At 41.0% G+C, this 26,620-nt stretch overlaps 2 protein-coding genes across 3 annotated transcripts in view; both read right to left on the bottom strand.

Moving 5' to 3' along the window:
* Positions 1 to 605: 605 nt before the first annotated feature.
* On the bottom strand, positions 606 to 9,447 carry LOC122745765 (zinc finger protein 2 homolog). The gene is made up of 2 exons (XM_043991203.1): positions 8,911 to 9,447; positions 606 to 863 (listed from the first exon to the last, which is right to left on the bottom strand). The coding sequence occupies exons 1-2, from the start codon at positions 9,445 to 9,447 to the stop codon at positions 606 to 608; spliced, it is 795 nt and encodes a 264-aa protein (XP_043847138.1).
* Positions 9,448 to 16,452: 7,005 nt separating this feature from the next.
* The window catches only part of LOC122736237 (zinc finger protein 501-like), a 67,241-nt gene continuing 57,073 nt past the window's right edge, over positions 16,453 to 26,620 (bottom strand). For both annotated transcript variants that reach the window (XM_043978351.1, XM_043978352.1), the window contains one exon: positions 16,453 to 18,560. In XM_043978351.1, coding sequence (XP_043834286.1) covers positions 18,349 to 18,560 — 212 coding nt within the window. In that variant the 3' untranslated portion in view covers positions 16,453 to 18,348. The remainder of the gene's footprint in view (positions 18,561 to 26,620) is intronic.

Genomic DNA, 26,620 nt, shown 5'->3' with positions numbered 1-26,620 from the left:
GTCCCACCTCTGACATAATGTGATCCACAAGACATTTAACTTCTTAATACAAAGACAATTCTCTATAGTCGTAGATTCTCTTTTAGACTGTAGGTTGCAGCTCAAATGCTGGTCTACACTGATGAAAAGAGTTTCCTCATTGATTATACCCTATACCAATAAAATCATAATTCCAGTAAACAACAAAAAATCTAAAAATCTCCAGAGGATAAGGGTTGTGACCTTTACCAACAGAGAAAATAAACATACTGATGAGATCACATTGAAGCATAAGTCATCTAAACAAATGAAGGTCCTATATAAGTAAGGAACATACAAGCATTTTAATGTTAAACCAACATATAAGAATACAAGGATTATATTCTGCCATAAATTTCCTAAACTGTTAATTAATGAAGTCTTTCCAACATTCCTAAAACTTTTCATCATTTAATCATTAGGTTGATAAAATCTTTCCCCCCAAAATGAAATGGTTGAGAGTTAATATAGTTATCACAATTACAAATGTCCACATACATTAAATTCATGAGTTTCCTCTACTGTGACATTTCTGATTTTGACTAAGTCTCAAACTCCAACTGAAGGCTTTCCCACATTTATTACATTTATAAGGGTTTTTCTCCAGTACGAATTCTCTGATGTACAATAAGGTGTGAGCTCCACCTGAAGGCTTTCCCACACTCATTACATTCATGTAATTTCTGTCCAGTGTGAGATGTAAAATGTTTTATAAGGTTTGAACTCACTAAGGGAGTCTCATATTCACTATACTGATAAGATTTCTCCCCAATATGAGTTCTCTGATGTTCATTAAGGTAGAAGCTTCTGCTAAAGGCTTTTCCACATTCGTTACACTCATAAGGCTTAACTCCAGCATGAATTAATTATCTAATATTGGAAAAGCATTGAACTTTGACTAAAGGCTTTATCACATTCATCACAATTATAGGGTCTCTTTCCAGTGTGAATTCTTTGGTGTATTATAAGTTGTGTGCTCATATTAAAAGTTTTTCCACATTCATGACATTCATAGGGTTTCTCTCCAATATGAATTCTCTGATGATGAATAAGGCTTGAACTCTGAGTGAAAGCTTTCCCACATTTATCACATCCATAAGGTTTCTCTCCAGTATGGATTCTCTGGTGTTGAATAATGTGTGAGCTCTGAAGAAAACCTTTCCCACACTCATCACATTTAAATGGCTTCTCCCCGTGTGAGTTCTTTGATGATGAATAAGATGTGAGCTGCAATTAAAGGCTTTAAAACATTTGTTACATTGAAAAGGTTTCTTTCCAGTGATTTAAAAGTTTTCCCACATTCATTACATTTATGCATTTTCCCTCCAGTATGATTTCTTTGAGACTTCTTAAAGTGTGGATTAGAAAAAAATATCCTTATATTCATTACACTGCTGTGATTTAATATAGATATGAGTTTTTTTAATGTTGAACAAGGGTTGAACTCTGACTGAAGACTTTCCCACAAAGATGACATTTATAGTCTCTCTCCAGTGTGAACTCTCTGATGTCAAATAAGTTGTGAGTTTTGACTAAAGGCTTTTTCACATTCATCATACCCATAGGGTTTCTCTCCAGTGTGAGTTCTTTGATGTTGAAGAAGTTGTGAACTCAAATGGAAGGATTTTCCACATTCATTACATTTAAATGGTTTCTCTCCAATATGAATTCTTTGATGTTGACTGAGTTGTGAGGTCAGAATAAAAGCTTTACCACATTTATCAGAACAATAGGTTTTCTTTTCAATGTGATTTTCCAGGTCTCCCCTAATGTATGAATTCTGGTTGAAATTTTTCCTACATTCATTACATTTGGGGGAATTCTTTCCAGTATTAATTATTTGATTAAAAGCACTGATTGAGTTGTATATGTAACTTTTGCCACAGATTTGTAAAGAATTAATTGTTATTTGAGGTTTTTATAACCCATCTTTTGGCTAGAATTTTTTTAAAAAAAACCTTGGTGCGCACACTGGCCTCTGGGGCTCCGCAAATGGCACGGTGCTCCACCCACTGGTTGTAGCCGTCGCCATGGCACTGGCACCTCATGTCATCACCACTCGCTGAGGCCTACATGAGCCTGGCAAAACTATAATGATTGGAAGCTCAGTGAGGGCAGTCATGTGACTGTCAGAGAGGCCAGCTGATTGGTTGGGGGCTGCTGGGATTTGCTAGGAAGAGGGAGGAGAATTCGCCATTCTAGCTAGAAACTAGACGGCTACAGGAGTGCTGCTGTGTATTCTCAGCTGCTTTCTGGGTGGTGGTATTTTTTCAGGTTGTATAATTTCCCTTTCCCCATTTTATTTCCTTTCCCTTGATCCTACTGATCCTGTTTGTATTTTTTTTTAAGTTCGTTCTTGTTAAAATAAATCCTGTTCTGTTTTGAGGGAGCTTGCTGGTCTCCTTCCTTGCCCCAATATTGCAGTGAGCCACTTATCTAACACTCCCCAATTAAAAATTGGTCCCCACAGATATCACATTTATAGGTTTCATCTCTTATAGTATCACTTTGAGCAAGCTTTGAGTTTAGGGAAAAGTTTTTCCCAAATTCGTTTAATTCTTGGGAGCATTTTCCTGGGGAAGTTTTCTTTCTTTTTTTTTTTTTTCTACATATAAGGTATTTTATTTTTTCCGTTACATGTAAAGATAGTTCTCAACTTTTGTTTATACAAGCTTTACAATTTCAGATTTTTCTCCCTGGGAAGTTTTCTTAAGAGTCACCATGACTTCACTGAAACCTCTTTCCCTGGGTAAGGAACTGTCTCAAAATTTCCTCTGTGATATTTCCTTGATGACTTTCTAATTTCTCAGGTTCACATGTTTTTTCCAAAACCAGCTTTAAGAGGAATAGCCCTTAGGCATATTTCTAATATTCCATGTGGCTCCACTTCTAAAATTCCATCTTCTTTATTTGACTATTCATTTTTAGTCCAGATCACAGAATCTGAAACAATAAATAGAAAATACAAATGTTACCTGTTACTTCTATTGGGCGAAAACAAAAGAACTATGTTAAGTTACAAAAGAATGATCAATGAAATTGATGTCTACAAGGTAGAGGTAGCTTTAACAGTTACAGAATAAGCTTTTGATACTGGGAGAGAAGAGAAAGTAGAATGGTAGGTAAGCAGGAGATCACATACTCGGAGGAATGGCCCACAAAGAGAGTCAGATATCTGACCAGAGAAACAGGCTGGGAAAGATAGTAGGGTTGAGCAGAAAACAGAGTGAAAATTAGTTACATGACCCCAGACAGATTTAGTCATTGGTCCTCTTCTCTTCCTTTGTTATACCCTCTCTAAATCATTTCACTACTTCCCATGGGTTCATTTATCATCTCTATGCAGATAATGCCTATGTATATATGTCCAGCCCTAATCTCCTTCCTGAGCTCCTGTCTCCCATCATATATTATATTTCTTCAACTATATTCTTTAGAGGCATTTCAAACTCAACATTTCCAAAATGAAACTTATTATCTTCCCCAACTAAACTCACTTATTCTCCAAACTTTCCTGTTTTTGTTTAGGGTACCACCATCCTTCAAGTTTCCCAGTTCACAACCTCATCATGGAAATTACATCCCTCCTCTGCTAAGAAATCTTTAATAGTTCCTTATTACCTGCCAAGCAAAATTCAAACTCCTGGTCCTGGAATTTGAATCCCTCAAGAGTCAAATTCCTGCCTCTTTCCTTTCCCTCACCTTTCAAATCCAAATGGCTACAAGTGTTGTCAATTCTACTTCCACAACATCTCTCAAATCCAACCCTTTCTCTTCACTCATAGGGCCACTACTCTAGGTCACAATCTTGTCATAGCTTGTCTAAACTATTACAAAAACCTCCAATTGAGCTCCAGTTTCTTCCCTCTTTAATGCATATTTCACAAAAGTTGTCAATAATTTTCCTAAAGCATATGTCTGACTATGCTGAAACCCTATTGAACATCTAGTGACTCCCTATTTACTCTATGGATAAAACAGAAACTCCTAAGCTTGGCATTTAAAACCACACATGATCAATGTCCAGCCTACCTTTTCAGGTTGACTTCGCAAAGTCGTCTTCTTCATATATGATATGTTCCAGGCACAGTGATCTACTTTCTGGTTCCCTTAAATGATTCAATTACCTCCCTCTATACTTCTGTACATGTTGTCCTGCATGCCAAGAATGCACTCGCTTCTCATCTCTACCTCTTAGAATCCTTAGGTTCTTTCAAGGCTCAAGTCATAGGCCACTTACTTAAGAGAACAATTCCTGATTTCCCTAGTTGATAGCACTCTCTTCCTCCTTGGACAATCACATTTATACTTCTGTTAAAATGTTAGATCACTGATAAATGTAATCCCCTTGAAAGCAGGGATTTTCCCCCCTCTGTACCCAATGCTTAATACAGTGTGTTATGTATATACTACGTGCTTAATAAATGCCCACTCAATTACATTGTACTGGATTAGATTGAGAATTAAGAAGAGATTATCAGGAAGAGATGAAATTTGACTCTCCCTTATTTACTTCTCATTATTCAGTAAGCTATGAAGTCCTGTTGATTTTATCTCTGCAACACTTTTCCCATCTATCCCCGCTCTTTCTTTCTACTATAACTATACAAGTATAAGCCTTCACTATTACTTGGAAAGAGAGCTTTAGCACCTGGGAGGGAATCAGGAAAGACTTCATGTAAAAGTGATTCTTGAGTAGGGTTTTGAAGAAAATAAAGAATTTGGTACAGCTAAGTTGGGAGTGCATGGGAGGGGCAGTCAGTAAGAAGACACAGAAATGGGAGATGGAGTGTTATGTGTAAAAAACAGCAAGTCTGGCATGACTAGACTTTAAAATTTGAGGAATAAAATAAGGAAAAAAGAGAAGGAAGGAAGGAAGGAAGGGAGGGAGGGAGGAAGGAAGGAAGGGAAGGGTTATGGGGAGAGATAACGGGTTCAGTTTTAGACATGTTGAAGTTAAGATTTTCCTGAGACATTAAGTTGGAAATGTCCACCAGGTAGACTCAGGTGCCCACAGGAGCCATGATAGGGATGATGAGCCAACAAAGGAGATGGAGAAGGAACAGTCAAACAATAGGAGATGAATCAGAGGACAGTGTAACGACCCAGGGAAGAAAGAATCCAGCAGGAGAGGGTGATCAGAAAATTTGGCAATTAAGAGATCATTGATCATTGGTAACTTGGAGAGGCCAATGCTCCTGCCTCCCATCTCTAAGCCCAGACCCTGAGCTAAAGAGCTTCCTGAATTCATTCTTCTACTAAAAAGTCTTGCATACGTGGTTGCTCACTGATTCCTGGCCAATGGCCTAGGTGCTATAGGGTGGATGCAATAGAGAGTCTAAGATGTGCAGACTCTATCTTCTATTTAACAAGCCAAACAGGCTAATGGAACTGAGATAGGGTTCTAGTATCCCAGCACTGGGAATCCTGGATTGGATGAAAGGGAAGAGTTAGAACTAGGTAAGGCATTAATCTAGGGTAAGGGATGTGGGAGAGGCTGGGGAAAAGAATAGGTGACAGCTGGGAAGAATTTTTGATATTCCCAGCAGATCCAGAGAACAGAAGAGGCCTCCAGCAGGTGGACTTATGTTCTGGCTTAGGATATTCTATAGGGAACTAAACATAATTTTTTTTTCTGACCACTCTACTCCCAGATACTCTAAAATAACTAACCTCAGAAATTACTGTACCAGAAATGGTAGTTTGATTTCAAAGAAATAAGGAAAGCTTATCTGCCTCAACATGTAAAAGATATCTCCCCAACTTGCTCTCAGAGGCCTTAAAGTCCTCTAGTGGGAAATAAAGCCTGTTAACCTACAATGGTAAGGATGGCTGGAAGTGTGACTACAGCTTAGGAAAGATAGCAAAAACAGCCCCAAACCCAAAGACAAAACCCCAGCACAATCTAACACAATCTGCCATATTAAAAGAGGTGCTATGTTTACTACAAGGAAGGTGATGAGATTTACCTGATCTGGAATATTGTGCTTGCTTCTGTGCACTGCCTACTTGGAAGAACATTACTGACAAACTGGAGCATGATTAGGATGGATGGAAAGACTAGGGACTATGCCATAAGGTGATCAGCTGAAGCATCTGAAGATGTTTAGCCTGAACAAGAAAAGATTCAGGGGGCATAATAATTCTACTTTAATAATTTAAGTATTTGAAGGACTGACATATAAAGAGGGACTAGACTTCCTGTACTTGACTCTAGAGGCAGAATGAGGTAGACATTTCCAAGTCAAATTTAGGTTCAATGTAAGGATAAACAATAATTAGATCTATCTGAAAGTGGAATGGAATGCTTAAAGCCTTAGAGCAAGGCTGGATGACCACCTGTTGGAGATGTTGAAAAGGAGGTTCCTATTTAGATGTGGGTTGGAATAAATGAACTCTTAAGACCCTTCCAATTCTGAAATTCTATGATTCATTCATAATCTGGTGTCTATTAAGGATATGTAATTCTTACCCAGTCTTGAAAGAATTTAGTACAATGCAGTGCCAGGCATGATGGTGCTTATCCATAATCCCCACCTCTGGGGAGTCCGAGTTAGAGTTCTGAGCTTCAGGATGGCTAAAGCCAATTGAACATGAGCATTAGGTCTGGCACCAATATGGTAAGCCACCAGAAGCAACTGCTGTACTTCCAGATTAGGAGAATTAGGGAGACAGGCTAAAAAAATGCAGTAGCACTGTGGGCCAAAATGGGGGTGAAAGGCAAATGAATATTAGATCATTCAGGCATAGGCCTAGCTCACAAGCCTGTGTTTGCCCCCTCTATGAACTCCCAGATGTTTTCTGCTAACTCTAGCTATAGCTTAATGTGGGAAATTGCCCATTTTGACCAAGAGTGGAAGCCTGACAGAGGATGCCCTGCTGGGATCCTGGCCAGATACCTCCTAGACATATCTCACTGATCAACTGCCTAAGGGTCCCAGGAACTAGCCATTCCTAGGGACTATAAACAATTACAGGAGTAGTCCTGGGGGGTTGGCTCCCCCTCAGGAGTATGCCCTGAGAAACTAATGTTTATTCCAACTTCTCTGGCAGTGATCCTGCACGAACTCACTTGGTGTCAGTCATAAAATTAGCTCATCATACAAGCCACTTTTGTTTAAAGTCCTATATAAATTAGAGTAAAGCTTCAGCCTCTTTGGAGTCTCACCCGTGGAGAGAATGCTCTGCCCAGGATATTCCCAATCGGGACTCTGGGAGGCTGTATCAGGACCCCCAGCCAGTGGATCAAGGAGTTGGTGCTTCCCCGATTTGGTGATGTATTTCCCTCTAAATATTTACATAGTGGCCGCTTCTGATTTAATAGTTACCTGTTAGGCTGCTTACTTTATTGCTGCTGTAAAACTAATATCTCTTTTCCTGTACTGTAATATTAATTACATCTAATTTTCCTCACCTGGTGTTGGAGTGTCATTTTTGTAGGAGCGATTCTGAACATTACTCTTAACAATACAGGGGGAATACAAAGGAAAGAATGAGATTGCTAGGAAACATCTCATTCACTTCCTCCATTTGCTGAGATAAAGATTTGTTTATCTTGAATGAATACAGAGGTTTAATATATTGTATACAGCAGCTGAAAACCTTGGAGGGAAAAATTAATTACTTAATTTTAATTTTTTTCTGTGCTTTGTATCTCAAAACATACCAGGAAAAATAGTTTATAAGCAAGCCAAGCCATGTGCAATATACTCTTATATCTCCACACAAAGTGACTTCCAATTTGTAAAGGATACTCCCAAAAGAACTGCATGATTTCCATTTTTTCCATTGCTTCAAAAGCTAGCTGTATACATAAAAAAAATGTGGAGAGGAGGGAGAACATAGCAACCACTAGATTGGGTTTCTGGTCTCCATCTGTGTCATACAGGTGGGAAGTCAAGACACTTAAGCTTTTCCTAAGATGTTTGTAGTTCTGTTGTTCTGCAATCAAGGAACAATTACTTCTAATTTTATTGAGAAACCAAGGAAAACACCATGACCTGCTCAATTACCACTTCCTAATCCCAAGTAAGCAAGCAAGGAAGAAAGGAAGGGACAAACCAGGATTCTGGAAGAAAAGAACAATTTTGAAAATATGTGATGTCTGACTTTTTCTCAGGAGGTTTAGTGGACTTCTCTTGTCAACTGCTTAAAAAAACCAGCATGGGTCAAATTAGAATGGGTTAAATTAAACAAATATTTATCTAGCACCTTTTATGGCAGCACTGTGACTATGCAAGTGATGGATAAGATACCACCTCTACCCACAATCATCAAAACATTTAATTTTAAGTTCCTTGACATGTGAAAATTCCATCTTAACAAAGGCCATTTTGAGAATAACATGGAGGATTAGAGTTGGAAAGGATTTCAGAGGTCATTTCTTCTAATACCCTCATTTGACATATGAGGAAACTGGGCCCTAGAGGCATTTAACAACCTGTCTAGGGTCACAAAATTAGTGGTAGGGCCAGAACTAAAACTGAGCTCTCTTGACTCCTAAGTCTGTGTTCTTTTTACTTTCTTTCTTCAACGTAAAACATCTTTAACAAAGTGATTTCCATGTTCTAAGAGACAGAAGTAACTATATTTTATTCATTTAGTTTTTAACCAATTCCAAACAAGTACTGGCTCTCCCCTCAAGGACCTTTTAATACCCACAATATTATTCAAAGAGTTTTCTCTCAAATTCGTTACCTTCTCTAGATTATTCTCTGGCATAAAAACTCTGATACTTAATAAAGGTTGACTGATCTGATATGAAAGGCTTTTCTATAGTTATAAGTTCAATTTCATATTTCTCTCATATGAAATTACTCATACTGAATAAAGCATAAGCGTCAACTAAAAGCACAGCCATGTTGATTTTATCTATATGTTTTTGCCTCTTACAAAGTCTCTAATGTGAATTCTTTGATGTTTATTAAGTTGTGAGCTCTGAATAAAGGCTTTGCCACAGTCCTGACACTTATAGGGTTTCTCACCAGTATGTGATGTCTGATGTCGAATAAGGTTTGAACTTCGACTAAAGGCTTTCCCACATTCAACACATCCATAGAGTTTCTCCCCTGTATGGACTCTTTGGTGGTGAGTAAGATGTGAGCTCTGACTGAAACTTTTCCCACAATCACTACATTTATAAGGTTTCTCTCCTATAGCATGAGTTCTCTGATGTTGAATAAGTTGTGAGTTCAGACAAAAGGCTTTACCACATTCATTACATCTATAGGGTTTTTCTCCAGTATGAATTCTCTGATGTTGGGAAAGATGTGAGCTACAGCTAAAACATTTCCCACATTCATTACATTCATAAGGCTTCTCTCCAGTGTGAGTCCTCTGATGAAGAATAAGGTGTGAACTCTGACTGAAAGCTTTACAACACTCATTGCACCTATAGGGTTTCTCTCCAGTATGGTTAAGACATAGCATTCATTATGTACTCCCCATGTCCTGCCCACAAGTGTAGGGGAAAAAAGAATAACTCTCCCTTTCTTTGTTATTTGAACCTAACCCCACTGAACACACTTCTCTACTTCTCTACCCAACAGGAACTCACTGACAGAACAGCCCTGTTCTCATACTGATCTAGACATCTGCTGGATAGCAGCTCCTACTCCCCTGACTAGCCTGAGTTTTTCCAGCAGTAATTTTTTCAAACAGCAACTTATTCAACTTAATTTGGAGCTACTTAATAATATTTAATGAGACAAATGTAGTCATGAACTAAGATGAAAAATCAATTGCGAGGGGCAGCTAGGTGGCACAGTGGATAAAGCACCGGCCCTGGATTCAGGAGGGCCTGAGTTCAAATCCAGATTCAGACACTTGCTGCTCACTAGCTGTGTGACCTCGGGCAAGTCACTTAACCCCACACTGCCCCACAAAAAAAAAAAAATGCCAATTGTGGCCAAGATGTTAGAGTAGCAGATCAAGTGCACCCAAGCTATTGACCTGCCCAAGTCCTCTACTCGGATCTAGAAAATGCACCAGACTGAGTCCTAATTAGGAAATCAAAGGAAAAAAAGCATGGTAAGTCATTTTTCCAGCCCAGGCAAAGAAAAACAGAGAGTTCTGTGGACACAGGCGATTGGGTCTAGCCAGAAATAGTCAGGCAAAGCAATTCAGGGCAGAACAAACTGTGTATCAGGGTAAGATATCCCAGCACCACACAGAAATATCTGACTCTGTGCAAAATACATGAATAGGTGCCAAGAATCATCATCATACACTAACCAGTTCTTGATCACAGATCCAGAGCTAACTGAGGAGGAGACTTGGTACTAGTGGTGTCGGTTTGTGTACTGAGCAAGAAGCAACTTCAGAAAGAAGCTCTGCGCTACCTAAACGCATGACCCCCCCCTAAAAAAAAAGAATCAGGATATATTAATTTTTGCTTTGTCTGATAACATGATTGCAGCCTCTGGTTTTTTGGATTCACCTGATACATAGTCAATTTTGTTCCAGACATTCATTTTTATTCAGCCTTAGATCACTCATACCATCTGCCACCCTCAAACCTATTCAAATGCAGCTGAATGAATACGAAGAAAATCATACAACTATTCTTATTGGGTGTCCACTACAAATTTACATTACACAACATCAACTGGACCTCGCTGCTGCTAGGGAATGCCCACTAAAGCCTCCCTTATCAACTCTCTTTACATAGTAGCTCTTTCAAACCTTTTTATCCCTTCTCACATCTCCCATGGCACCCTCTCCCCTCATTGTTTCAACTAAGAACTTTGCCTCATATTTTACAGAAAAAAATGAGGCCCTTCACAATGAGCTCACTCTTCTCTCTTTTTCATCTCCTATCACTCATATAACCTTCTGCCACCTTCTTCTCCTACACCCCTGTCTCACAGTATAAGGTGACCTTACACTTAACAAGGTTAACCTCTCTACATATTCACACAATTCCATTCAACCTCTTTGCAGTCTTTGACATTGTTGATCACCCCTCATCCTTGATACTCTCTTCTCTAGGTTTTCAGATCTCTAGTCACTCCCACCTGACTGCTTGCTCCTTCTTGGTTTCCTTGGATAGATCCTCAAACAGATCATGCCCTCTAACCCATAAGTGTCCCATGGGCCCTATCCTCTTCTTCCTCTATACTACTTCATTTGGTGAGCTCATTGACAACATTGGATTTAATTACCATCTCAATGCTAAAGATTCCCAAATCTACCTACCTGCTCTATCCTCTCCACTGACCTCTAATATTGGAACTCCAACTGCTTTTGAGACATCTTAAACTCAACATGTCCAAAACTGAACTCATTATCTTGTCCCCTAAACTCTCCTCTCCTCCTACCTTCTCTGTTACTGTATCCTCCCAGTACCTCAGGCTCACAACTTAAATGTTAACCTCAACTCCTCTCTCTCACCTCACCCCCATATCCAATCTGTTGTCCATATTTGTCAATTTCACTTTTGCAACATCTCTTAAATATGCCTCTTTCTCTCCTCTGACACTGCTACCACCATGATGCAGGTCTGGTGAGTCTGCCTACTTCAAGCCTCTCCCCACTCCAGTCCATCCTCTGTACCACCTACCTACCAACACTGGGAGGTAGGTGCTATTATTATTCACACGAAGACAATGAGGCTCAGAGAGTTTAGTAAGTGACTTGCCCAGGGCCACACACCTATTAAGTGTCAGGGCAAAATTTGAGCTACCCTGTCTATATGCTACCAGTTACCAAAGCAGTTTTCCTAAAGTGCAGGTCAGACTGTCATTCCCTTACTCAATAAATTCCAGTGGCTTCCTATACTCCAGATTTCATACAGAAAATCCTGTTTGACATTCAAAGCTCTTTATAACCTACTGTCATATCCTCACTCCCCACATATATACACACCTTTCTAGTCTTCTTGAACTTTACTCTGTCTCATGTATTCTTTGATCCAGCAACACTGGCCTCCTTGCTGTTCATTAAACAAGATACTCCATATCTTGGCTCTGGACATTTTCTCCAGTCCCCCATGCCTAAAATGTTCTCCTTCCTCATCTCTACCTACTGCCTTCACTAACTTCCTTTAAATCCCAACTAAAACCCCAGATTCTACAGGAAGCCTTTCCCAAACCCTCTTAATTCTAGTGCCTTCCCTCTCTTAATTATTTCCTATTTATCCTGTATATGGATTGTTTGTATGTATTTATTTGTTTCTTTGCTTTATCTCTTCCAGAGTGTCATTAGTTACTGGAGAAACCTGGAAAAAAAAAAGAAGAAGAAGAAGAAGAAGCCAGGGGCAAAGAAACAAAAACAAAAAACAAAAAGATAGGACTGACAAAGGTCCCCAGGCTGGGTGTCAAAAAAGAGAAAAGTCGTTTATGGTTAATAAGAGTAATAAGGAAGGATCAACATGGAATATTTTACTTTTAGACACATTATCTCATCTGAACCTTATAACTGCCCTTTAAGACGGGTAATCTAGGTGTTATTCCTTTTTTTTTTTTTTTTGTGCGGGGCAATTGGGGTTAAATGACTTGCCCAGGGTCACACAGCTAGTAAGTGTCTGAGGCCAGATTTGAACTCGGGTACTCCTGAATCCAGGGCCAGTGCTTTATTCACTGTGCCACCTAGCTGCCCCGTTATTCCCTTTTACAGAGGAGGAACCTGGGGCTTGAAGATGGTAAGGAATTAATCACCCCTAAACACAAGGGGGGACAGAACCAGTTTGGGGGGCTCCCTCTAGGCCAGCCTCTTGAAGGTCATGGGTGCCCCTCCCTCCCAATACCCCACCGTAGCTGACGGGACTCTCCCGGGGTCTGGCAAGACCCTTCTTCCAATCCCCGTCCCTTCCCCCAGAGAAAGTAGGGGCTCCAGGTTAGGGTGGGCTTTGGGAACCCCTCGGTCCCCCAACTCCTGCCCTTTCCCCGCATTGCACCAGGGTTTCTCGAACCCTGGGTCCAGGAGGGGCGGGGCTGTGTCAAGCACCCACTCCTCCAAGCCCCTCACAAAGCCCAACACTGAACTCACCACCACTCCTGGTAGAGCGCTGCATAGGGGGACCGCATGAAGAGGGGAAGAGGAGGTGGGAAAAGGGAAGGGACAGAGCATCTAGGGCCGGAAGTGGATCTTCTCACCCAAGGGAACTCTCTAGAAAGGCTGAGACCAGAGATGGGAGGGAACTGTCCCCCCCCCCCCAGCCCAGTGCGCATGAGTCACTTTAAGCCTACCAGAAGTCTCACCATCTCTTTGGTCCCTTGCTTGGGCGGGGCCATCACTGAAGCTCCACCCCTAGATCCCACCCCTCTCCCATAGAAGCCGGGAGGATGCAAGCTGATGCAACTGGGTAGTGGAGTAATGGACAGAGAGCAGCATATAGTCAGGGTAGCTCTCAGCGTGAATTTTGCCTGACATGTAATAGCTTTGTGGCCCTGGGCCTCATTTTCCCTGTGTGAATAATAGCACCTACTTCCCAGGGTTGGCAGGTAGGTGGCACAGTGGTTAGAGTGCCATATGTGCAGAGGACCTGAGTTCAAATGTGTAATCCTAGACAAGTCAATTAACCGTCTCCCTCAGTTTCCTTATCTGTAAAACGAGCTAGAGAAGGAAATGGCAAAAACCATTCCATATCTTTGCCAAGAAAACCCCAAATGGGGCCACGAAATCAAACACAGAATAACAAAACACCTTCCAGGGTTATGTGAGGATCGAATGAGTTAACATTTGTAAAGCGCTTTGCAAAACCTTAAAATACTATACCGACATACCTCATTTTATTATGCTTAGCTTCATTGCGTTTGGCAGATACTGTGTGTGTGGGGGGGGGGGGTTGTTTTTACAAATCGAAGCTTTATGGCAACCCTGCCCTGAACGAGTCAATAGGTGCTATTTTTCCAACAGCAGGTGCTCCCATCGTGTCTGTCGTATTTTGGTAATTCTTGGAATATTTTAAACCTTTTCTGTTGTGGTGATCTGTGATCAGTGATCTTTGATGTTACTACTGTAATTGTTGAGGGCATTATGAACTTTGCCCATATATGACACGAACTAAATTGATAAATGTAATGTGTTCTAACTGCTCCAGTGACTGGCTGTTCCCTGTCTCTCTCCCTCTCCTTGAGCCTCCCCATCCCCTGAGACACAAACAATATTTAAATTAGGCCAATTAATAACATTACAATGGCCTCTAAGTGTACCAGTGAAAGGAAGAGTCAATCTAGGCAGCAACCTTCATTGTCTTATTTTAAGAAATTACCCACAGTCACCCCAACCTTCAGCAATCACCACCCTTCAACACTGAGGCAAGACCCTCCACCAACAAAAAGATTGGAACTCTCTGAAGACTCAGATGATTGTTAGCTTTTTGTTTTTAGCAATAAAATACTTTTTAATTAAGGTATATACATTTCTTAGACATAATATTGCACACTTAATAGAATAACAATTTTATATGTACTGGGAAACCAAAAAATTGTATGACTCACTTTATTGTGATATTTACGTGACTGTAGTGGTATAGAACTGAACCCACAATATCCACCCTGTGAGCAAAGCCAACTGGTAGGCAGATGTGAATGCAGGGATGCTGTGAATGATCTCTAAGGCTGTGGATAATTGATTCAAGGACTTAAACAGTGGAGACTTCGGCTTTCAGTGGCTGGAGGGGTTGGAGGGGAGACAGTAGGGCGACCTCTTTTCTGGAACTCTTCAAATGAGTATTTTTTACTCTAGGTTGTTCCACTGTGCTCAAGGGGAGAAGATAAAGGATGGGGCCATGGGAGAAGGGTTTCCAGGTCAGAGCAATTAGGAGGGAAGGCTTGTTCCTCCATTCCCCAAAGTTTCAGCAATATACCTCCAAGAGCCACAGCTAGACCAGCCACTGATTTCTCTTTCCTTGACAATTTTGGGAAGATGGGGACCAAGAGATTATGGATTATCCTGTCCTCTCTTTTTAGCACTCTAGAACCACTGATACAAATTTACCTTGAGCACTGGGCCAGTAGGAAATGTGATTTTTAGGCTCACTGAGTATCCTCTTCCCCAAAATCTTCGCTATTGACAGAGGACTGACATTACCTTAAGAGAAGACAGTCATTCCTTCTACGATAGGTAGCCAAGTGAAACTCATCAATGTTAAGCAATGTTATGGGGTCCCCTGAACTTCTTTTTCAATTGCCATATTTTCCAGCAATACTGGACCCAGAGTATGCAAGAGGCCCTCAATGTGTCAAGGATGAGCTGACAAAATTTGTTATTTGCACACCAAGCTGGACTCCGTGTGTCTTTGGGAGTCAAGACAGGTGCTAGTCAGTCTGCACTACGCTGAAAAACTACTTGTGCATCTGGGACCCTTGTAGATAAGCAGACCCTCCTATCTTCATGGTCTAGCAGCTCCCAAGGGAAAAGAATGCTGCTTTTGCCATTGCCTTGCTCCTCCCCTTTGGAAGGGGTTTCATCCATCACCCACCTATACTGGATCTTTCCCCCTCACGTGCCACTCCCCTTCAGTTGGAGATTTCTGGTAATTTTTCCTCCCTTTGTCATACTGTTATAAATACACAAACTTCTGTATGGATTAGGAACTCTCTGCTCTGGATTTGGGTTTCACATGCATGTTCCATTTCTCTTGTAATAAACATAGTTGCCATACAATGTCTCATGGACTTGTGATATTGTTTTCTAGTTAACATTACCAATATCATGTCATTAATGGAAACCGTATTGGAGAGAATATTGAAATCTTCTTCAAATACCTCATACTTAGTTCTCAAAGCCATGTCAATGAAATGGAAGCTCTGGTATGCCCTATCAAGCTGAAAGGGGCAGCTAAGTAGCACAGTAGATAGAGCACTGGCCCTGAAATTGGGAGGATCCAAGTTCAAATTTGACCTCAGATACTTACTAGCTGTGCAAGTCGCTTAATGCCAATTGCCTTAAAAATCAGGGGCCATCTCCATTGTCCTGGTATAAATCTTGCCACTGGACCCACATGGCTCTGGAGGAGTAAGGCTGGTGACTTTGTACAGCCCTGCCTCACTTAAATCCAATTCAGTGCAAGTTATGACATCACCTCCCTATGTCATGGTCTCTTTCAAGAACAAAGTACAAGGGGGCAGCTAGGTGGTGCAGTGGATAAAGCACCAGCCCTGGATTCAGGAGGACCTGAGTTCAAACCCGGCCTCAGACACTTGACATTTACTTTTTATTTTCTTCTTTTTTTTGCAGGGCAAATTAGGGTTAAGTGACTTGCCCAAGGTCAGCCAGCTAGTGTCAAGTGTCTGAGGCCAGATTTGGTTTTGTTTTGTTTTGTTTTGGGGGGTTTTTTGCAGGGCAATGGGGATTAAGTGACTTGCCCAGGGTCACAGAGCGAGTAAGTTTCAAGTGTCTGAGGCCGGATTTGAACTCAGGTACTCCTGAATCCAGGGCCGATGCTTTATCCACTACGCCACCTAGCCGCCGCCCCCCCCCCAGGCCAGATTTGAACTCAGGTCCTGCTGAATCCAGTGCTGGTGCTTTATCCATTGTGCCACCTAGCTGCCCCCCTCAGACAGTCATCTTTATAACTTTATGTACTTTATGATTTTGGCTTCCAATTTTTAAAACACCACAAGAATTGTTCTAAGAGAGGTGGTGCTGTGCTGGATCCAGCAGAGACCTGAGTCCCAACCCAAAGGAGGAGTCCTGGATTCAATACTCACTAGCCAGGATTAAATCATACTCTGAAAGCTCCAGAGTGTTATGGTTCGATTCAATTCAATACAATAATTATGCATTACATTTATGTAGGCTTAGCAAGGCTCACTAAACTTTTCCCTACATTGATTATATTCCCTGGATTACTGTTTGCTGCAACCAAAGTGCCACTAAATAAAGACTGAGATACCCAACAAAGGCCTGCCTGCATTCACTATATTCACAATATTCCTTTTGTGTGTGAAATGAGGGGGCTGGACCAGGTGACCTCTAAAGTGCCATAAATCAGATTCTAATTCTCTTGTAATAGTAATATTAACAGACATTTCGAGAGTGCTTTTAAGTCTGCCAAGCACCTTATCTCATTGAATCCTCACGGAAATCTTGTTGAGTAAGTACTAATGGTAATAATGTACCCATTTGAAGGATGAGAGAGGAGTAGGGAGGTCCAGTGACCCTCCTATGGTTATAAAACTAATACATGTCACAGGTGGCACTTGAACCTGGGTCTCTCTGCTTCCAACTCCAATACTTTCTTCACCACAACATGCTGCTTCTTTCATGCTGAATCGAGTAAGCTCTGACATCATATTTTCAATATTATGGCTCAAGTTTCTCTACTACTATAATTTTTTGTGTGTGAACTCTCTGATAGGTTTCAAGTTGAGAGATCTGAATAAAAGTTTTTCCACAGTGTTGACCTTTATACGGTTTCTGTCCAGTGTGAGTTGTCTGGTGCCAAATAAGGTTTGAGCTTCTACTGAAAGCTTTACCACACCGAACACACCCATAGAGTTTCTCTCCTGTATGGATTCTCTGATGCTGAACAAGATGTGAGCTATGACTGAAGGCTTTGCCACATTCATTACATTTATAGAGCTTCTCTCCAATACTGTGAGTTCTTTGATGTTGAGTAAGTCATAAATTCAAGCAAAAAGCTTTACCACATTCTTCACAACTATAGGGTTTCTCTCCTGTATGAATTCTCTGATGTTGAGCAAGATGTGAATTACAAATGAAGCCTTTCCCACATTCATCACATTCATAGGGTTTCTCTCCAGTATGAATTCTCTGGTGTAAAATAAGGTGTGAGCTCTGACTGAAGACTCTGCCACATTCCTCACATCCATAGGGTTTCTCACTTGTATGGATCCTCTAATTCTGGGTAAGATGAGAGCTTGAACTAAAGCCTTTCCCACATTCATGACATTTGTAATGTTTCTCTCCTGTATGGATCCTCTGATGCTGAACAAGATGTGAGCCGCATTTGAAGCCTTTCCCATAGTCATTACATTCATAGGGCTTCTCTCCAGTGTGAGTTCTCAGATGCTGAATAAGGTTTGAGTTCCTACTGAAGGCTTTGGAACATTTAATACATTTATAAAGTTTTTCTCCAGTGTGAGTTCTTTGATGTCAAAGGAGTTGTGAGCTATGACCAAAAGTTTTCCCACATTTATCACATACATAAGGTTTTTCTCCAGTATGAATTTTCTGATGTTAGATAAGGTCAGAGTTAAATTTGAAGCTTTTCCCACAGGTATCACATTTATGGGTTCTGTCTCCTATAGTATTTGTCTTTTGTATAACAAAGTTTAAGTTAAGTTGGAAATTTCTCCCAAATTCCTTACACTGTTGAGGTTGTTCTCCTATAGGAGGGTTTTTGTGGATCATCATCACTTTCTAATCTCTCTCCTGAGAAAAGGATTTCTTTGAAATCTCTAGACAGTTCCTCTGTTTCTGTAGCCTTCTCCCACATTCCCAATCTTCTCCAAAATCAGGTCCCTGAGGAAGATCCCTTAGGAAAATTCCTAAGATTGCTACATGGGATTGTTCATCTTCTAAAATTTCCCCTTTTTCATTAGACTGTTTGTTCTCAGTCTTTATTTCAGAATCTAAAATGTTAAAACAGAAAGGAAAATTAATAAGAACATCATCAGGGGCAGCTAGGTGGCACAGTGGATAAAGCACCGGTCCTGGATTCAGGAAGACCTGAGTTCAAATCCAGCCTCAGACACTTGACACTTACTAGCTGTGTGAGCTTGGGCAAGTCACTTAACCCCCATTGCCCTGCGAAAAAACAAACAAAACAAAATTTTTAAAAAGAACATTATCATTTAATTCCTAGCCAGATGTCTTTAATAACCATTAATGAGGAATATAGCCTAGGAAATAATAATATAATTATTTTCACTCCACTGTGAAAGGAGTAGCTCACACCAAAATTCGGTGAGCTATGAAAAGGAGAGTTAGGTGAGGGGAGTGAGAAATTTCACCAAATGAACACAATGATAGAAAATGAGGAGAGGAAAGAAGAATCAAGATGATGCTAAGGAGAGAGACAGAAACTTTCTGGGAGGTAGAAAGAATACTATGTGTCTATGGGGATCAGGGGAGGGGAATTCAGAAAAATAGAAGAGTGGCTGTGTAGGTAGATTAAATTGGTTCAGGCAAAGCAGTTCATGAAGGTGGCATATGAGGGGAGATCCCAAAGAAAAGAAGCATTTGTCTCTAGGCCAGGCTCAAGGGTATTCACATCACCAGGCTATTCCTGGGGAACATTAAGGAATATTCCAAGAGAAGTTATGTGAGGAGAACCATAGAGACAGTAGTCCTTTTCCTCTCTGGCCTCTCCTCCTAATATCACTTCCTAGATATTCCTGATAACTATATAATCACCTTTTCGGTGGCGCAATCTCCAAGAACCATTCCAGAATCACAGATTCTCAAAGGTACAAAGTAGCTCAGAAGTCATCTACGCAATCTTGTTCCAGAATTCATTCTGCAACTTCCCAACAAGCAGTCATACAGTCTCCACTTGAAAATATCCAGTGAGGGGCAGCTAGGTGGCACAGTGGATAAAGCACTGACCCTGGATTCAGGAGGACCTGAGTTCAAATCTGACCTCAGACATTTGACACTTACTAGCTATGTGACCCTGGGCAAGTCACTTAATCCCAATTGCCTCACCAAGAGAAAGAAAGAAAGAAAGAAAGAAAGAAAGAAAGAAAGAAAGAAAGAAAGAAAGAAAGAAAGAAAGAAAGAAAGAAAGAAAGAAAGAAAGAAAGAAAGAAAGAAAGAAAGAAAGAAAGAAAGGAAGGAAGAAAGAAAGAAAGGAAGGAAGAAAGGAAGGAAGGGAGGGAGGAAAGAAGGAAGGAAGGAAGAAAGAAAGAAAAGAAAATCTCCAGTGAAAGGGAACCAACTGCTTCCTGAGACATCCTATTCCACTTCTGGGCAACTCCAGTAGTTAGGAAATTCTTCCTGACATCAAGCTTAAATCTGCTGTCTTAAATCTTCTGGCCTCTGGGACCAAGCAGAACAAATCTAATCCCTCTTTCACATGATATTCATTCAGATACTTAAAGACAGCTATTGTGTCTTCCTTCCTGTCTTTTCTTCTGTAAGGTAGTTATCCTCAGTTCTTTCACTGAGGGGCCTCCAGTCTCTCCTTCACCATCTAGTCTAGTTACCTTCTTCTGGGCATGTTTCAGCTCATCAATATCCTTCCCAAGATGTGATACCCAAAACTGAACACAATATGCCAGGGGTACGACACAGTACAAGATGGTGGGACCATCACCTCCCTTGTTCTGAACACTGTGTCTCTCAATGCACACTAAGATTACATCAGTGTTTTTGGTTGTTCTTTCTCATTCTTGAGCTTTCAAAGTCTAAGAAAATGCCAGAACTTTTTTTCAGTAGGGAATCTAGCCTCTTTTATTTTAACCTGTGCTTGTGACACAGATTTTTTTTTTTTTAATTCAAGTATAGGACTGACTTTATACTTCAATTAAATTTCATTTTATTAAATTTCATCCATTCTATCCGATTAAAATCCTTTTGGATCTTGACTGTTAAACACCACTAGAGTGATCCCTATCTACTCTGTCATCTTAAAATCTGATAAGCATTCCATCTATGCCTTTACCCAAGTAATTGATGAAAAAGTTGAAAAGCAAAGGGCTGAGCGCAGGTTTCCTGAGACACTCCGCTAGGGACTGCTCTTCAGGATCAATGCCTTAGGGCCATTTATTCAATCAGTTTCAAATAACAATAAGAGGTAATATCTATGTAATATTTCAAGATTTATAAAGTGCTTTAAATATACTATCTTATTTGATAACACAATTCTAGGAGCTAACAAGGCAAAAAAAATTGAGACTCAGAATCCTCTCTGAGGTCAGATGCTAATAAGTCCCAGAGGCAGGATTTGTACTGAGATCATGCTTGACAATTAAGCCCTACTCTCTTCCCATGGTACCATGCTGCCTTTCATATCTAATTATATCACTGTGTAGTCCACATTTTATCCCACAATGATAACATGAAAGAATAGGGACTAGTAGCTCCAATTAGCCATTTATCAAATCTCCTGAATGAGGATTTAGGAACAAGGGATTTAAAGCTGAAAGGGATTTTATCAACTAACTAAAGCAATCCTCCTAGTTTACAGATGAGAAAAGTGAGATGCAGAGAGATGAAGGAACTTGTCCAAGTTCACACAGGGAGTAAAGAGCAGAAGCAGGATTCAATCCAGGCCTCTGACTCCCAATGCAATGGCTTTTCCTCTAATGATGAGCCCTTCAGGGCCACTCTCTCCATACCCCTAAAATTCCCTGATCTCAGTCCCTTACTCTTATCAGTATAATTCATAAGCCTACAAAAGGTTATTGACTTCTGCTCAGATGAACATAGCCTTTTGGGGGAATGGAACAAGCACTGGCATGAACTTATAAGACCTGAGTTCAAATTTTAGCTCTGCTACATCCTAGCTGCAGCTCTCTGAAAGCTACTTCACCTCCCTAAGGCTCGGTTTCCTCAGCTGTAAAATAGGGATAATAATCCCTCCCCCCACTTCTCTGTAATCCTTCGAGTGCAATGTAAACGTGGGTTATGTCTATGTGTATCAAATATTCCAGAGTTCAGCTTAATTATTTATCTCTGTCCAAGATGCCCCATACTACATCTCAACCATCAGCTCATATTTCACATGGCAATATCCTACTCTCCTTTATACCCATCAACGTCTCAATAGCTACTCTGTTCAGGGAATGAGTGACCAAATCCTGCCCACTCTGTCAGACACCACCCTTCTCTACCCCTTCCCCCTAGGCCTTCCTCTGGCAACAACTCTGAAAACTCTTTTGTGGTTTTTTGGTTTTGTTTTGGTTTGGTTTGGTTTTGCACAGCAATGGGGGTTAAGTGACTTGCCCAGGGTCACACAGCTAGTAAGTGTCAAGTGTCTGAGGCCAGATTTGAACTCAGGTACTCCTGAATCCAGGGCCAGTGTTTTATCCACTGCGCCACCTAGCTGCCCCCCTCTTTTGTGTTTTAAAAAAATGTGTTTAAGTGCCTATAATGTTCAGATCACTGTGTGTATCATCTTCCTGAATTATTATGGGCTGTTTTATGGGATCATACGTACTCCTTACCACCTATGTCTATAGTCATTTCTGGAATCACCCTTCCCCAGTTATGGCTGGCTTGAACCCACTCCTGCCTTCCAGCCTATAGTGGCTTTTCATTGCCCAAGCTCTTGACTCTGATTCCTATCCCTATCCTAGGGTCCCCTGGACACTCTCATTTCCCTCATTCTTTTCTTCAAGGCCTGTCTACTTTCTGCTGCCTCAAGCACTGCTATCCAAAGTTATTCCAGTACAGTTTATCCTTGCTGTTATTTAAAATCCTATTCCACAGCAAAGTCCTCTATCCAAAGTTAAGAATTTTTGGAGATAATATGGATATGAGGGGCAGCTAGGTGGCACAGTAGATAAAGCACTGGCCCTGGATTCAGGAGGATCTGAGTTCAAATCTGACCTCAGACGTTGACACTAGTTGTATGACCCTGGGCAAGTCACTTAACCCTCATTGCCCCTCAGCAGGGGGGAAAAAAGGAATCATGATAATATGGATATGACAGGTCCCAGTATCTACTCTCTCCCTCACCTGAGTTAAAGCCTTTTGGGGTATCTTGGTCCTCAGCTCTTTGTACATCCAGGACCCATGGTTCTTCCCCTTGCTCCAGCTGGGAGATCAGCTCAGGTTTGGAGACTGGGAATTCTGCTCACAGGCAAATAAATAAGATACAATGATATGTTCTAAGAATTCTGAGATGATATGTTCTGAGAACCTCAGGACTCAGTGCTGACCCTATACCTGTAGAAAGCATGTAGGAAGGTAAGGGATATCCACAGAGGCTAGCTTGGAAGGCAGATGGGAATGGGTAAGCACCTCTGAAGGGAATATCTCCCAGAGAGGTAAATAGGACCTATTGTACTGAAGTAAGAGTTGAGTTAAAACTTAGTCCAGGATAATTAATTTATCTGGTCCCTCCCTCATAGAACTACATAGAAAAATAAAAAAAAAACCTCCCATTAAAAGGACCCTTATCACTGAAAACCTAGGACAACCTACATGGAAACTCCTATAGGAAACTCAGAGAAAGGGGAATGGGCTGCCTTTGAGAGACTTAAGGAAACTGCCCATTTACCTCTTTGCTGGGATCAGATCAGTCACCTGAGGACACAGAACAGGAATCACTTATCTCTGGGTTCAAAAGAGATGAGGAAGCTCTTATCCATGAGGCACAGCTCATCAAAGCACTTCAGAAATCCCAGAAATATAACTCCATGAGAAGGGTGGAAGGTCTTTGGGGGAAGGAGGAAGATTCTGAAGCAAGTCCTTACTCAGCAATGCCATATTCTCAAAATTTTCCAGCATCGCATTCCTATAGAGGTCCTTCTGGCAAGAGTCCAGATGTTTCCATTCCTTCCTCTTGAAATACACGGCCACATCCTTGAAGGTCAGGAATTCCTGAAATAATAAATTCTGTTGCTCCAAGGATAATCCCACTTCTCCAACCTTTGATGAAAATGGGCAGAGTTTGTAGCCAAAGGAAAGGGACAGGACAAGGGAAACCGAGCAGTCTGCTGATAAATGATATTTATTCTCACTAAATGGATTTAGATTTACAAAAGATAGCCTAGAACTTAATTCTTTTTTTTTTAAGTGAGGCAATTGGGGTTAAGTGACTTGCCCAAGGTCACACAGCTAGTAAGTGTTAAGTGTCTGAGGCCGGATTTGAACTCTGGTACTTCTGACTTCAGGGCCAGTGCTTTATCCACTGCACTACCTAGCTGCCCCCTAGCACTTCATTCTTACTAGGTACTATGCTGTGTAGGTACTACCATGTGTCTACATTTGAATACACAGTCTAAACTATTAAGCTTTTCCAGGAGTGGTTAAATAAGAATATAATTGATTCAAGTATCCTCCATGTATAAAAAATATTTTTTAAAGTCATAAAAACATCAAAAACTGAAAAAAACAAGAAAGTGGCATTCAAGTGATACAAAAATTTAGCTGTCTAGTTTATATTTTCATAGATTATAGATTTAGTGCTGGAAAGGACCTCAGAGGTCCAATCCTCTCATTTTACAGAGTAAGAAACTGAGAAACTGAAACATTAAATGTCTTGCCCAGGGCCATACCACTTATAAGTGTCTGAGAACAAGATTTGAACCTAGGTCTTCTTAACTTCAAGTTCAGTGCTCTGTCAGTCAATCAACAAGCATTTATTAAGCCCTTACTATGGGCCTAGCACTGTGCTAAGCGCTGAGGAGACTTTTTAAAAAGCAAAAACACTTCCTGCCCTCAAGAAATTCACATCCTCATGGGGAAGGCAACTTGCAAACAACTAGGTACAAATAAGATGATTGTTTAGTCAAGTCCAATTCTTCATGACCCTATTTGGGGTTTTCTTGGCAAAGATACTGCCAGGTTTTGCCATTTCCTTCTCCAGTTCCTTTTACAGATAAGGAAACTGAGACAAACAGGGTTAAGTGACTTGCCCAGGATCACACCAGATTTGAACTCAGGAAAATGAGTCTTCCTGACTCCAGGCCAGGCACTCTATCCACTATGCCACAGGTACAGGGTAAATTGAGGACAATCTCAGAGAGAAGACAGGGAAAGGTCCTTTGTAGAAGAAGGTAGGATTTGAAGAAAGCCAGAGAAGCCAAAAGGCATGGAGGAGGAATGAGAGCATTCCAGGCATAAAGGGCAGCCAGTAAAAAGGCACAAGGGTCAGGTGCAAGGAACATCAAGGCCAGTGTTATTGGATTATAGAATACATGGAAGGGTGTAAAGTTTAAGACTGGAGAGGCAGTAAGGGGCCAGGCTGTGAAAGGCTTAAAATTCCAAACAAAGGGTTTACATTGATCCTGGGGTAAAAGGGAATTGTAAGAGATCCATGAAAAGGTCAGTAGCATGGTCAGATCTGCACTTCAGAAAGTTCACTTTGGCAGTTGACTGGATAGACCAGAAGGTTACTATGATAGTCCAGATGATGAGGACTTGCACTAGGGTGACAGCTGTATCAGACAGAGGACAGAAGATATAAATGAGAAATGCTGTGAAGGTTAGAAATGCCAGAACTTGGCAAGAGATTAGCTATGTGGAAGGTGAGAATAAGCATGTCTATCCAGCTCAAAATGTCCAACAGGCACCTGCAAATGAGAGTAGATGTCAGGAGGGAGGTTAGGACCAGAGAAATAAATCTGATGTCTGCATATAGATGATAATTGACTCCATGGGAACTGAGGAAATCTAAGCGGCCCAGGCTCCTGGAAGTGTGGAGAGGAAAGCTCAAAACCCTGTACAGTATTTGCTAGGTAGAAAAGCTATGGGTTAGGTCAAGATGATGAGGTCACATTGGGTATCAGTAATGGGACCTCAGAAAGGGCAGCTCACCTGACACCTAGCTGTCATTGGGAAAACAGCTGCCATTGCCTGGTCTCGTGGGCTCACTCCCTCGAGAGGAAAGGCAGGCACCTGGGGAGCAGGTAGAGCTGAGAGAAGACACGAGAATTATGAGTGAGACTAGCCCTAGTCTGAGGCTTCCCTGTTAATGCATCTTGGGGCTGCCCTCTCTCTTTTAAGTTCTTCACACCCTGGTCCCAATCCATCTTTCCCACATCTTTGGACTCTCCTTTACCTAAACTTTTTCATTCAGCTAACCAGGCCCTCGGTTTTTCACTTATAAAACTCCACCTTTCATCTTTGCGCTAACCATCATCCCACATGCCTGGAATGTACTCCCTCCCTATGTCTGTCTCATAGTTCCTGTCTTGAGGAAAAAATCTGAGCTGTATGATTTATTAGCAAAACAGACATAATAAATGGGTCAACAGAATTCCTAGTCAGTCCAAAGACCCCAAATACAGAGTGAGACAGATTTTTATGTATTAAAAACAACTAATCCAATAAGAGTAATTAATTAAAAGAAAACAACTAACCAGGATACAAAATTAGGTGATCTGATTTCTTGTCTTTCTTTTTTTTTTATTTGTTTTGCGGGGCAATGAGTGACTTGCTCAGGGTCACACAGCTAGTAAGTATCAAGTGTCTGAGGTTGAATTTGAACTCAGATCTTCCTGAATCCAGGGCTGGTGTTTTATTCACTGCACCATATAGCTGCCCAGGTAATCTGATTTCTAACTGGAGGAAAGATCAGAGACTTTCCAAGTTGGGTGGGGAAGAGCAAATAAGTATAATTTCCCGAAATCAGAAAAAGAGGGGTCCCACTTCCCCCACATGTCTGTATCTGATTAAGGGAACTTGGAAACTATAACTGATTGACTAGTGCAGGGTCAGTTTTCAGATAAGACATATGGGCTGCTTGAAATCTATTATTGTGAGAAAACTCCTTGTATCAGTCTTTGGATCTGACTGGGTTACTGTTCGCCATAACCTAGGTTGTTAGTTAAGGGCCTCTAAGCAGTAGGTAGAGGTGGTCCAGCTTCCCAGCCACACAAGCCTAGGTTCAAGCATGCAATAGAATTTTCTCACAAGACAGAAATTGGACTAGACCCACAACAGAACAGAAAAGGAAGTGAGCTACATCCAGAACTGAGTCACAAGTGTGGCTCACTTAATTCCTACAATTCCCTCCCCT

The sequence above is a fragment of the Dromiciops gliroides genome, chromosome 1 (genome assembly GCF_019393635.1).
Source record: "Dromiciops gliroides isolate mDroGli1 chromosome 1, mDroGli1.pri, whole genome shotgun sequence".
NCBI classification, from domain to species: domain Eukaryota; kingdom Metazoa; phylum Chordata; class Mammalia; order Microbiotheria; family Microbiotheriidae; genus Dromiciops; species Dromiciops gliroides.
The sequence above is the reverse complement of the archived record's forward strand: the minus strand, read 5'-3'. Positions and strand labels throughout refer to the sequence as shown.

Excerpts from the sequence above, each read along its gene's own strand:
- LOC122745765 (XM_043991203.1), bottom strand. The coding sequence starts at position 9,447 with ATGCTATGTCTTAACCATACTGGAGAGAAACCCTATAGGTGCAATGAG. Across the intron at positions 864-8,910 it reads GAATTCACATTAGAGACTTT|CCTTATGAGTGTAACGAATG; the intron begins GTAAGAGGCAAA and ends GCTGGAGTTAAG.